This window comes from Oncorhynchus tshawytscha, linkage group LG03 (assembly GCF_018296145.1).
Source record: "Oncorhynchus tshawytscha isolate Ot180627B linkage group LG03, Otsh_v2.0, whole genome shotgun sequence".
Taxonomy (NCBI): Eukaryota; Metazoa; Chordata; class Actinopteri; order Salmoniformes; family Salmonidae; genus Oncorhynchus; species Oncorhynchus tshawytscha.
The window spans coordinates 62511116-62525465 of NC_056431.1; the positions used below are offsets into that span (position 1 = coordinate 62511116).

Genomic DNA, 14350 nt, shown 5'->3' on the forward strand with positions numbered 1-14350 from the left:
GTATTTGGATTTGTTATGGTCTTGTGAAGGCTGGCTGAATTCTGGCAAAGAGTGTGTTCTTTGTACTCAATCCCTCTCTTTTTCTCTGGGTGTCTACAGATTCTCCCTTCTTCCTGTTTTTATTTGTTTGGAAATGTTGATACTGCAAACTGTTATCTGAAGAAACAGTGTAACCAAGCATTTAGAGCGTCTAATAAATGCATTGCCATTAATCGGTAAGTTGTTTATACTCCCACAATGTCAAGTTATGTATTACTAGATTTTATTTATTACAATATTAAGGGTATACTGGACAACTTTCATAAGGTCTGGATGCTTCATATGGAATACAGTATGACAAAAGGAGTCTGTATTGAAGACAGGCCCTCGTCAGGGGAGATACCTATTTAGGCAATCCCTAGCTGTGGGAATACAACCATACTCATAGTTTGGATTTGAAAATCCAAATGGGCACCTTCATTTGATGTGAATTGGTGGACTAATTCATATAAATATTTGATAACTAATAAAGTAAGATACGTCTCTAACAAGATCCTTCACAGATGTTATCCTTGTAATAGTCGTATTTCTATATATGTAATTCATGTAGAAAAAGAATGTAGCTTTTGAAAATTGGAAAATTAGACTATAGAGCATTTATTTTGAGATTACTTGCATAGTGAAATATTTTGGACAGATATGAAAATATATATTAGTGATAAGATGGGTAAACCTGTAAGTATTTTCAAATTTCATATTTTTTATTTGACATACATGCACAGTGACTGCCAATACATTGTGAATTTGTTCATTTTATTGGGAGAATTTCAAATCCATAACATGAAGTTCATGGGGGCTGGGGATTGGCGCAGCATCACTACAGCCCCTGGTTCGATCCCGGGCTGTATCACAACTGGCCGTGATCGGGAGTCCCATAGAGCGGCGCACAATTGGCTCAGCGTCGTCTGTGTTAGGGGAGGGTTTGGCCAGGGGCTTTACTTGGATCATTGAACTCTAGTGACTCCTTGTGGCGGGTCGGGCACCTGCAGGCTAACCTTGGTGCTGCTGGCTTCCAGGTTAAGCGGGCGGGTGTTTTCTTCAGGATCGGTGTGTCCCCCATGGGACAGTTGAGCTAACGTAGGCTAATGCGAATAGCATAAGGTTGTAAATAAGAAGAACCTTTCCCAGGACATAGACATATCTGATTTTGTCAGAAAGCTTAAATTCTTGTTAATCTAACTGCACTGTCCAATGTACAGTAGCTATTAAAGTGAAGGAATACCATGCTATTGTTTGAGGAGAGTGCACAGTTATGAACTTGAAAGTTATTACTAAACCGATTTGGCACATTTGGGCAGTCTTTGAACAAAAATTAATTGGATCAGTCGAAGACTTTGCACATACACTGCTGCCATCTAGTGGTCAAAATCTAAATTGCGCCTGGGCTGGAATAATACATTCGGGCCTCTCTCTTGCATTTCAAAGATGATGGTACAAAAAAAATTCAAAAAAACGGATGATTTTTTCTTTGTATTTTCTTTAACCAGATCTAATGTGTTATATTCTCCTACATTAATTTCACATTTCCACAGCCTTCAAAGTGTTTCCTTTCAAATGGTATCAAGAATATGCATTTCGTTGCTTCAATGCCTGAGCTACAGGCAGTTAGATTTGGGTATGTCATTTTAGGCGAAAATTGAGAAAAAGGGTCCTATCCTTAGCGTGGGCTGGATGGTCATGTTTCGGAGGACGCATGACTCAACCTTCGCCTCCCGAGCCCGTTGGGGAGTTGCAGCGATGAGACAAGATCGAAATTGGGGAGAAAAAGTGGGTACAAAATTATTATGGTAAGAAAATAAGTTTCAATATTTTTCTGATTGATTTACAATATTATATAACAAGCATTTCGCCACACCCGCAACAACATCTGCTAAACATGTGTATGTGACCAATACAATTTTATTTGATTTAAAATATATAAATACCAAATGATCAAATAAGTGTCTACAGAATTTGTCCAAATGTAACTTGTCTTTAATATACTTTTACTGTGTCTCTCTGGTTTTGTTTATTATTTACTTTTCTGTTACGTGTGATATTTGTATATAGTTTTGTACCATGGTCCTGTAATGCAATAAAACATAATAATACAAACAAATATTTGAAATCCAACAGTTGTAATGGAAGGGTGGGGCTTGGGGCTGTGTCGTGTGGGTCTTTGACTGAGAAAGACACAGTGGAGAGCCAACCAGTAATAGCACAGCCTCCTTCATTATCGACGCATTGTGCCGACAACATCAAAGAACCATTCCAGACTCTGAAGTCAGGAGGACTTCGAGAGTTAGGTGTTAACCATACTAAGATGCCAGTGTCTTTCTTTAAAATGTATATAAATTGGTTCGTGATTAAACAGATTATTATTAACAGTTATTCTTATCACACCAACAGCATGTTATGGGCGGGGTCATGTCCCGCTGGGCGGTGCCCTAGCGTTGGACTTGTGCATGTTGACCACGCCCCTTCTGCATTTCGGAGAAGATGGCGTCGCAAGTACAGAGAGGAGTGCCTCTAAGTGCGGTAAGCATATTATGATATTTTACAGTATCTGTAATCTGTTGGAATTTGTATCTAGACGTAAATTGCTGTGCAGTAAACTTAGAAGTATGGTGATAGTCTTGTTGGTTCAATCGCATAATGTAATGTGTGTTTTGGAGCTAGCTAACGTTAGCTAGCTAGCCAATATCCTTTGGGAATGTTGATTGCCGTTAGCGCGTGCGATATTGATAACCCCCAGTCCCCATGCAAAATGGAACATCTTTTGACCAGCGGAGCTGGATATTTCTATCTTGTCGTTTGCTAGATAAATACAGAACTATTTCTGAACTTGGGGAAAATAGATACTTTGTAGAGGCGTTTCTCCTCATCTAATGTCATGCGGTGTTGTTGTGGTGACGTGCAATATTTTTCAGTGTCACACACGGAGTAGCCCAATGGCGCTCATCCACTATTGTCAAAAACGAGTTGCGTCGAGAGATTCGGAAATCCGGGAGATTGAATTGTGTTCAAATCAAAGCGCCAGATTGCCTAACGGGCGTGTTTTCACGGCGTTGTAAAGCAGATGGCAACCACCACGAAACAGCGTATGCGAACGTGAGTAGATTACGTTGAAAACAACGGTCGGCCATCTTGGACGCTGTCTCCAGTTCATAGCTATAATATATACCCCAGTGATTCCACTCCTCGGTCACAGTATGGTTGCTGTTGCTGCATCCAATTATCCTATGCCATTCAAATGGGGAAATAGTGTCTATTTTCATCCTTGCACAGGTCAGAAGTGCGAGATGTATAGCTTAACTTCACCACCATATAGCCAAGAATGACCATATTGACCCGGACATGCATCTTATCTAATTTAAGACGATCCTTTAAGACTATCCTCTCCATGTGCCCTGGGCTGTGCTTGGGGAAGCTTCTGAATCTACAGGCGTGTGTGTTTGACGGGGGGGGGTGTTTAGATGGAGAGAGGTTTGTGTGAGATGAGTAAAGGCAGTGAGTATTGGGTGTGCTTTTCACACTTTAAACTCACATGATGTGGGGATGGACACATGTAGGTTAGTCAGTCAGGACATCAAGGGTTGTCAGTCATTTGAGAATGGAGTAGCCCTAACATAATGCTTCCTGAAGGAGGTGGTAATATACAACATTTTATCCATTTAATGTCATCAACATAGGCTAACTCTACTCCTCCCTTAACAGCTCTGTCCCAAGTTCCTCCACACAAACTCCACCAGCCACACCTGGCCCTTCAGCGCGATCGCTGAATTAATAGGTGAGTCATCATCAGTCCTACTGTCCAGTCGCCAAGTTACCTGTGTCACCTGTCATATTTGTCCAATCGTTGTGTCCAACTGTGAGTCATTAAATCATTACTATCCAATCACTGAGCATCATGGTGTTAAAATGGCTACTCTGTGGCAATGTTCTGCGCTCATTTTGTGACCTATTTTATCCTGCTGAGTGTCTCATTTTTGGATGGGATTCTTTTCCCATAACCACAGTGTTAATGGATGAGTCTTCTTTTTCCCCTTGGGGTAGACCTATAAATCAAATTGTATTGGTCACATACACATTTAGCAGATGTTATTGCGGGTGTAGCGAATTGCTTGTGTTTCTAGCTCCAACAGTTCAGTAACTAACAAGTAATATCTAACAATTTCACAACAACATACACAAATCTAAAGTAAAGGAATGAAGAAAATATACAAATATTTGGACGAGCATTGTCGGAGCAGCATAGACTAAGAGACAGTAGAATAGAATTCAATAGAATACAGTATATACATATGAGATGAGTAATGCAAAATATGTAAACATTATTAAAGTGGCCAGTGAATCCAAGTCTACGTATATAGGGCAGCAGCCTCTAAGGTGCTTGTGGTGACTATTTAACAGTCCGATGGCCTTGAGATCGAAGCTGTTTTTCAGTCTCTGTCCCAGCTTTGATGCACCTGTACTGACCTCTCCTTCTGGATAATAGTGGGGTGAACAGGCAGTGGCTCGGGTGGTTGTCCTTGATGATCTTTTTGGCCTTCCTGTGACATCGGGTGCTGTAGGTGCCCTGGAGGGCAGGTAGTTTGCCCCCGGTGATGCATTGGGCAGACTTCACCACCCTTTGGAGAGCCCTGTGGTTGTGCGCGGTGCAGTTGCTGTACCAGGCGGTGATACAGTTTGATAGGATTCTCTCAATTGTGCATCTGTAGGAGTTGGTGCCAAGCCACATTTCTTCAGCCTCCTGGCCTCCTGAGCTTGAAGAGGTGCTGTTGCACCTTTTTTACCACACTGTCTGTGTGGGTGGATCATTTCAGTTTGTCTGTGATGTGTACACTGAAGAACTTGAAGCTTTCTACCTTCTCCATTGCGGTCCTGTTGATGTGGATAGGGTGGTGCTCCCTCCTGCTGTTTCCTGAAGTCCACGATCAGCTTCTTTTGTTGACGTTGAGTGAGAGGGTATTTTCCTGGCACCACACTCCCAGGGCCCTCACCCTCCTCCCCGTAGGCTGTCTCATCATTGTTGGTAATTAAGGCCTACTACTGTTGTCAACTGCAAACTTGATGATTGAGTTGGAGGTGTGCATGGCCACGCAGTCATGGGTGAACAGGGAGTACATATGAGGGGGCTGAGCACGCACCCTTGTGGGGACCCAGTTGCACAGGGCAGGGTTCAGACCCAGGGCCCCGAGCTTAATGATGAGCTTGGCGGGTACTATGGTGTTGAATGCTGAGCTATAGCATTCTTACATCCTCTTGTCCAGATGGGATAGGGCAGCGTGCAGTGCGATGGCGATTGCATCATCTGTGGATCTATTGGGGCGGTAAGCAAATTGAAGTGGGTCTAGGGTAGAGGTCGACAGATTATGATTTTTCAACGGCGATACCGATTATTGGAGGCCCAAAAAAGCAGATACCGATTAATTAAAACCTGTTAAGCCTACCCCCTACTTTTTCAAACATTCTGTTAAAAATCGCGCAACATTTCAGCGTCCTGCTACTCATGCCAGGAATATAGTATATGCATATGATTAGTATGTGTGGATAGAAAACACTCTGACGTTTCTAAAACTGGTTAAATCACGGCTGTGACTAACAGAGCGTGTGTTTCATCGAAAAGCGCAAGAAAAACTGATCACTGAAAACTGGAAAAAATATCAATGCGCCACTTGCATGTATTGTGTGTGGGACAGCAAATTAAATGGGGCTGAGATTGCAAGTCCTACAGCTTCCACAAGATGTCGCCAGTCTTGTCAATTGCCTGGACGTTGTTTCTTGGTCAAACGAGTTAGAGAGACCCCATTCCTTCCGGTCTCCGACAGGAAGTTTTGGAAGAGAGATTTCCGAACATGATTTGAAGACGTGGAGCTATTAAATACACATCGCCCCGTGATCAATTTGATAGATTATTCTCGTTTACTAATACCTAAAGTTGGATTACAAAAGTATTTCGAAGTGTTTTGTGAAAGTTTATCATCAACTTTTTTAATTTTAAAAACACCGTTTTGAAACAGTGTTTTTTTCTGGAACACACAGTTTCCATAGATGGATATTTTGGGTATATATGGACCGATTTAATCTAAAAAAAAGACCCAATAGTGATGTTTATGGGACATATAGGAGTGCCAACAAAGAAGCTCGTCAAAGGTAATGAATGTTTTATATTTTATTTCTGCTATTTGTGTAGCGCTGGCTACGCAAATTCTTTTGTTTACGTCGCCTTCAGGTATTTCGGGGTGTTGCATGCTATCAGATAATAGCTTCTCATGCTTTCGCCGAAAAGCATTTTAATAATCTGACTTGTTGGCTAGATTCACAACGAGTGTAGCTTTAATTCAGTACCCTGCATGTGTGTTTTAATGAACGTTTGAGTTTTAACGAGTGCTATTAGCATTTGCCGTAGCACATTTGCATTTGCTGATGGCTAGATGAGACGTCTGCGTGTCGGGTGGGCTTAAGAGGTTTTAATCGGCCGATTTAAAATAAATGTATTTGTAATAATGACAATTACAACAAAACTGAATGAACACTTATTTTAACTTAATATAATACATCAATAAAAATAAATTTAGCCTCAAATAAATAATGAAACATGTTCAATTTGGTTTAAATAATGCAAAAACAAAGTGTTGGAGAAGAACGTAAAAGTGCAGTATATGCCATGTAAGAAAGCTAACGTTTTAGTTCCTTGCTCAGAACATGAGAACATATGAAAGCTGGTGGTTCCTTTTAACATGTCTTCAATATTCCCAGGTAAAAAGTTTTAGGTTGTAGTTATTATAGGAATTATAGGACTATTTCCCTCTATACCATTTGTAATTCATTAGCCTTTGACTATTGGATGTTCTTATAGGCACTTTAGTATTGCCAGTGTAACAGTATAGCTTCCGTCCCGCTCCTCCCTGGGCTCGAACCAGGAACACAACGACAACAGCCACCCTCAAAGCAGCGTTACCCATGCAGAGCAAGGGGAACAACCACTCCAAGTCTCAGAGCGAGTGACGTTTGAAACGCTATTAGTGTGCACCCCGCTAGCCATTTCGCTTTGGTTACACCAGCCTCATCTCGGGAGTTGATAGGCTTGAAGTCATAAACAGAGCAATGCTTGACGCACAACGAAGAGCTGCTGGCAAAACGCACAAAAGTGCTGTTTGAATGAATGCTTATGAGCCTGCTGCTGCCTACCACCGCTCAGTCAGATACTTGTATGCTTGTATGCTCAGTCAGATTATATGCAACACAGGACACGCTAGATAAACTAGTAATATCATCAACCATGTGTAGTTAACTAGTGATTATGATTGATTGTTTTTTACAAGATAAGTTTAATGCTAGCTAGCAACTTACCCTGACTTACTGCATTTGCGTAACAGGCAGTCTCCTTGTGGAGTGCAACGAGAGGCAGGTGGTTATAGCGTTGGAATAGTTAACTGTAAGGTTGCAAGATTGGATCCCCCGAGCGGACATGGTGAAAATCGGTCGTTCTGCCCCTGAACGAGGCAGTTAACCTACCGTTCCTAGGCTGTCATTGAAAATAAGAATGTGTTCTTAACTGACTTGCCTAGTTAAATATACAGATTTCCGATTGTTATGAAAACTTGAAATCTGCCCTAATTAATCTGTCATTCCAATTAATCGTTCGACCTCTAGTCTAGGGTGTAAGGTTAACGTGTAAGGTTCTGTTACCATTGTTCCTGTACCCAAAAAAGCAATGGTGGATATCTTAAAGCATGTGGGGACAGCAGATTGGGATAGGGAGAGATTGAATATGTCTGATAACACTCTGGCCAGCTTGTCTGCGCATGCACTGAGGACGCGGCTAGAGATGCTGTCTGGTGCCGGCTGGTTGCAAGACGTCGGTGTCCACGACATGGCTAGTTTTCCCTTTGTAGTCCGATGATTGTCTGTAGACCCTGCCACATACGTCTCGTGTCTGAGCCGTTGAATTGTGACTCCACTTTGTCTCTGTACCGACATTTTACATGTTTGTTTGCATTACAGAGGGAATAACTACACTGTTTGTATTCGGCCATATTCCCAGTCACCTTGCCATTTTTAAATGCGGTGGTTTGCTCTTTCATTTTTGCGCAAATGCTGCCATCTATCCACGGTTTGGGGTTTGGGTAGGTTTTAATAGTTACTATGGGCACACAACATTTCCTATTCATTTCCTGTTAAACTCAGTCACCGTATCGATGTATTCGTCAATATTATTCTCACAGGTTACCCAGAAACAGATTTAAAGTGATAGTCCTATAGACGGACCCACAGCGGTTCTGTCCTGTCCCTGGGGATGTCTGTTTTCCAGAGTAGGGTTGCAACGGGAGGGAATATTCTCAGTAACTTAAAATGTACCAGTAATTACCTGTGACTTTGGAAACATTCTGGAATTTTCATAACATGGAATGTAGCTTTCTGATGTATGCTACATGAAACCTATGCTGTATGACTACACACTGAAGAGCTAAAGATCTCTGAACCTACAGTGAGTGGGAATATAACATAATTGATGTTCAGTGAGTATCGCTCTCAATTCAAATCACACTACGGAATATGCCGTTTTCTTTCCCCTGCCATGTCCTCCCCTCCTATACTCACTCTGCCTCTACCTTTCTACTACCGTTCTCCAGACTACTATAAAAAGTTATTGCTCTTGGCTGCTATGGCACAAAAACTATTCAAGGTGGACAGAGAATGCTAAAGCTCTCTGAACCCTACAATGAGTGGGAATATAACCTAATGGAAGCTCAGACTATCATTCTAAATCCGTGTAATCCCCTGTCTCGCCCCTCCTCTCTACCTTTTTCCCTTCTCCACTCTTCAAGTTGGCGGCCATAGATGTTGCATATAAGAACATTTTACCCATGCTGAGAAATAATCCCTCTGCTGGGCTGCTCTGTCACACAAACTACCGAGAGCGTCAGAAAAGGAGGGAATGCCAACACTCCGTAATGCCTCTGATACCCTAGACTGTTTGGGAATATAACTTAATGGGTGTTCAAGGTCCCCTTCCCTCCTCGGCTCGCCTTCCTCACTTCTCTTTGCATCTCATTGATTTGCTTTCGAATGACGTCATTGTGATTAGACCTTTTATATTTTCTGAACCATATTACAATAGTTTCTGACAATTAGCCTACAGTAGTGTGTCTGGATAAGGCTCTTTATCCTTCGGGCTAGGCCTGTAGCCTATCCTACAGCAGTCCTGTCCCTGGGGTGGTCTTTTTCCACACGCACTTTCAGCCTCCATGATGATTAATCCCTTTGCCTTATCACTGGGCTCCAGGGTAACGTTTTAACCTGGTGGTACTGGTGCCACAAACTTTTACAGTTGATAGTACCAGCCCATGATTTGGTCGCACCATCCAAAGAAATTCATCACGCAATAGAAATAATAGGAGTGATCATCTTGTGAAGGGATTGTAAGGTCAATCACATTGCTTTATTTAGAAGTGTGTAGTAGACTACTGGGATCGTTTTCAATAAACACGTTACATCTAACATGTCTAAGCAGGAATGCATGATACAAGATATTTTGACATGCAATCTAATCCAGTGATTATCATGCATTGTTTTTACTGTCAAAATGGGGCTACAGAATTTTGCTTTTTTTGGGTTCAATAGAGATGATTTTTCCGTTATCTTTATGCACTAATATTACATATAGAGATGGGCGTAATTCAATTGGTGCTCATTCACCACCTGAGGAAGTGGAAACTGTAAACACATTAGCTAGATTGCTAACTCTAAATATAACACCTACTGCTAGTAGCCATGTTAATCAAACAGTACATTTTAATGTGCTAAAAACACTTTTGTAATTGGTCTACTACCTACTCATCTCCAATGAGGCCTAGTGCACTCGCCATGGCATATGCACATTTCACATGCTCCACATTCAGAATATATTGATTGTATAACTGTGTGCTTTGAGCTCAACATTGAGAGTTGAGAATTACAAATAATACCTACAGAAAGATGAGAAAACTAATTGTACCTATACCCGTGTCCCTCTCTTTAACATGGACAACAGTAGTTGCTTCCAAGGTTGTTTTTTCTCTGCAGTTACATTTTGAAATGTTATCCAATCAGAATGCATTTCTCAGGGCACACGGGGCGAGGCTTGCTCATTACAGCAGGTGGCCCCAGCGAAACAGGCACGGCAGGAGGGCAGACCATTTCATTAAAGGAGTCATGAGTATAATGCAGTTTACTGTTTAACCAAGTCAATGTTTCATCTGGCCCAAAAATAGGACATGTTGATTGAGGTGACCAGGTAGAATGTGTAACCAATTAAAAATGTAACTCGCACAGATAGTTATAGGGTCAACTAAATGGTTGCCTTCTGGAGCCCTGCTTATCAGGCAGTGAGCCGTTTCTCAGGCAGGTCTCTATTGCTGCAGTGCAGTCTGCCAGCCTGCAGTTTGTCTGCCAACCCAGTTTAGTATTCAGCCTGTCACCAGATACCGTCTCAGATGTCCATCACAGTTCTGTGCATGTCTCTGATACAGTTTCCTCCTATCACCATCAATCTCTCATCTCCATCTTTCTCTGTTGCAGTATCTCACATTCTTGATTTCCTTCAATACCCCTCACTTTTGCTAACCAATCCCACTCTTTCTCTCTCTTTGTACCTGGAGCAACAAAGGCGTAGGCTATAGCAATATCTCTCATCAGCCTAGTGTTTCCCATCTGCACACACTGCCAACCCCACCCCGCCAGTATGGTTTTGGAGAGGCCTTTGGATTCAAGCTTACTCCAGACAATAATGGAGAGCGGAGGAGCTAGACAATAGAAGATAGTAGTACAAAGATGGCGGTAGGGATGAACATTTTGAAAAGGAGATGGATAGAGGGAGGGAGTGATTTTGAAGGTAGTTGATGGGAGAGGGAGACCAGACCACATGTTTGTGTTAGTCTAATGTTCCAGTAGTGTTTTGAGGATGTTGCCTCTACAGCAGAGGCTGGGGTTGCATCCTCTGTGACAGCTGTCAAAGCCAGCCTGTTCTAATGGTCCGTGTTGCACAAGCAACAAAGGAGGACATATTATATCTATCACACTTTACATTACACAGCTTTAATGTTATATTGGGTGTCTAAAACCCTGATGATGTGTGGTAGTTTTTCACAGCATTAGCAACACAGATGGCAATGTGATTTGGCTTGTACTCCTATGCTGGTTTGGCGTGGATGTGTTGGCATTGGGCAAATGGCTTGGGTGGTCTACTATAGTGGCAAACACTATGCAAGAGATTCGTGATTTGTAAAGTAACAGTGGAAAAATCAATATTTGTGGAAAAATTTCATTTCTGATTTATTCTGTTCATATTCCTCTATGCTTACAAATCCTTTATTTCTATGTCTTTTCCCCAGATAATGCCTATGATCCAGATGTCAATGCCAAGCAGTTCTGGATTGATAAGACCCAGTTCAAAGGCCAAGACTGCCTCATCTTCATGGACAATGGAAATGGGCTGGACTATGAAAAGATGCACAAGATGCTCAGGTATGGACAGTTCTCTGAACCATTACCACTACTTTAGCAGGGTGAATCAGGTTAGATAAAAGCCGGGACAAAAGTCCTGCAGAGAACACCCCCTTCGGGACCATCACGTGACATCCTGATGACACTGGTGAATGTCCTGAAAACGTCCTGACTCGGTCCTCCGTGACGTCCAGGGAATGTACAGAAGTCCTCCCAGAGAACATTCCCATGGGACCATCATGTAATGTCTTGACAACTGGAAAAACAAATGTTCAGAAAACGTCCTAAGGGACGTCCCCGGAACAAACCAGGGACAAGTAAAAAACAAATGAATGTCTGCTGTGCTATAAGAATGCATGTTTCTGATTGATGTACATAGAAAACCACCATGTTTCTCTATCTTTCTCCCTCCTCAGCTTCGGTTACAGTGACAAGACAGTCATAAACGGCCAGCACCCGATTGGTCTCTACGGTAACGGTTTCAAGTCGGGGTCCATGCGTCTGGGACGAGACGCCATCGTGTTCTCCAAGTCTCTAGATGGAGACACCATGCATGTAGGCATGCTCTCACAGAGCTACCTGGCACAGATTAAAGCAGAGCAGATCATCGTACCCATTGTCTCCTTCCAACGCGTTGCACACAACCAGTATATCCTTCTATAGAGAGACTACACATACGCACTGCACATACACACACGTCATAGTGCTTAAACTGTCATCACCTTCAAACAGTTTGGACAGGTGGGACGGTGATCTATAGATGTACTTGTACACGGTGTCATTTTATAGTCTGTCGGTTGTATTGTCCCTGTGTGTGTTGTCCTTGACTTCTGCACTCCGTGTGAATGAGAAGCACAAGGCCAGTCTGCAGGACATCCTGTATTACTCTCTCTTTAAGACGGAGAACGAGCTGCTCACAGAGCTCAAAGCCATCAACTCCACCTGCTCCATGGGCTCTTCAGGAACACGCATCATCATCTGGAGCCTGCGCAGGTCAGACACACACACACACCTGGGTATTCCTCTCTTACACAGTCCGCATAAGGACATTTTCCCCTCTTTCTTTCTCCCTCAACTATTGAGTTTCACTACGTGGAATTTACTTTCAAATGTTACTTCTCCTTTGGAATTGCCACTCTCTTGGCCATCAGATTTCTCCCTTGGTGGAATTGTAGGTTTCACTTTAGTTTTCTCCTTGAACATAATCAAAACCTAAAATTCCACCATTAGGGGTCGGCACAGAGGCCCTTTTTGAAGTATGGAGCATGCAAAACGGTTGAGTAGGAGTCTATACAGTAAGTGTTTATTTTTGTCCACAGGACATTAACAGGACAGACAGAATTTGATTTCACAACATCCAGTTACGACATCAGAATCCCGTTGGATGTGTTGGAGAGCACCAGTGAGCAATACAGGCGGTCGGAGCTGCTCACAAAACCAGAGAGTTACTACTCGCTACGTGTGAGTATTAGTATATTGACATTCCATACAGCATTTCTCACGACAGCGTAGCTTTAGCTAGATTCAAATACTTTATCCTTTGACTAGTGCAGTGTTTTCCAAACTCGGTTTTGCCTAGCACTACACAGCTGATTTTAAAATACTCGAAGCTTGATGATCAGTTGATTATTTGAATCAGCTGTGTAAAGCTTGGGCAAAAACCAACATTTGCAACCCTTGGGGTCCCCAGGACAGAGTTTGTAAACACTGGACATGTGCATTATCATTTGTATGTGTGAAATTTTATTTCCCATTTTTCTAGTGTTGTATTTTGATTGTTTATTGTATTCTCTCAATGTTCTGTTTGTGTGCTCAGGCATACTGCAGTATTCTGTACCTGAAGCCGCGTATGCAGATCGTCATTCGAGGGCAGAAAGTGAAGACTGAGCTCATCTCCAAGAGCCTGGCATACATCGCTAAGGACTATTACAAGCCCAACTTTGTGGTATCCTACCCCACGCAGGAGCCTCCGTGGATGGCTTTACTGTGTGTGTTCGTGTTTGTGTTTTCCTGTGCGTTCGTGTTGTCACATCCTCGAGACACTCATTTTGTTTTCTTTTGGAGGCAAAATAGAAATAGGAAAACATGGGTACTCTACATACAAGAAATACCGTCAGCCACTGCCATAGACACAATACTTTTATAAGCTTGCGATAATAATCACTTACCTATGTTTAACTACTATTAGTTCAATACATTCCATAGCTAGATTTTCATGTTCAACACAGTGATACAATATGGTCTTTTTCACAAAGCGAAGAGGATATGTCATCTTTTCTCCTTCCTGTTTGAGGCCTTAAGTCCTGTACCAGAACAGACGTATTCCCATCACGTTTGGGTACAACACCAAGAGCAAAGACCAATACGGCATCATGATGTACCACAAGAACCGCCTTATAAAACCTTATGAGCGAGTGGGCGTTCAACTCAAGGTAAAATAGTGTTTTTGTATGTTTGGGCGTGTGGATTGTGCATAAGAAAAATTATTGCCATCCATTGTGGTAATCGGATGCCTCATGTCCTCCACCACTGACTCATAACCACCTCTACCCCCTTCAGGCCAACATCCAAGGTCTCGGGGTCATTGGGGTTATCGAGTGTAACTTTTTGGAGCCCACCCACAACAAGCAAGATTTTGACAATACCGACAAATACAGGTAAGGACTCTTACCGCATATAGGTGAAGAAGAGAGTGCTCCCTTCAAGAACACTTCCTGAAGAACCGTTTTCCATTCAATGAAACAAAACAATCGGACTGTTTTGCGGCCATCTCCCCACATACTTTAAAGATGGTGTACTTTTAATAATTTAGCTGGATAAAGTGGCACTACGTGAACTGTCA

General features: G+C 42.3%; 1 protein-coding gene across 1 annotated transcript in view; it reads left to right on the plus strand.

Moving 5' to 3' along the window:
- The first annotated feature begins 2412 nt into the window (after positions 1-2412).
- The window catches only part of LOC112241032 (MORC family CW-type zinc finger protein 3), a 28333-nt gene continuing 16395 nt past the window's right edge, over positions 2413-14350 (plus strand). Inside the window, exons 1-9 of the mRNA XM_024409223.2 lie at positions 2413-2556; positions 3736-3808; positions 11397-11529; positions 11925-12157; positions 12345-12501; positions 12828-12969; positions 13325-13453; positions 13821-13940; positions 14068-14165. Coding sequence (XP_024264991.1) covers positions 2518-2556; positions 3736-3808; positions 11397-11529; positions 11925-12157; positions 12345-12501; positions 12828-12969; positions 13325-13453; positions 13821-13940; positions 14068-14165 — 1124 coding nt within the window. The 5' untranslated portion in view covers positions 2413-2517. The remainder of the gene's footprint in view (positions 2557-3735; positions 3809-11396; positions 11530-11924; positions 12158-12344; positions 12502-12827; positions 12970-13324; positions 13454-13820; positions 13941-14067; positions 14166-14350) is intronic.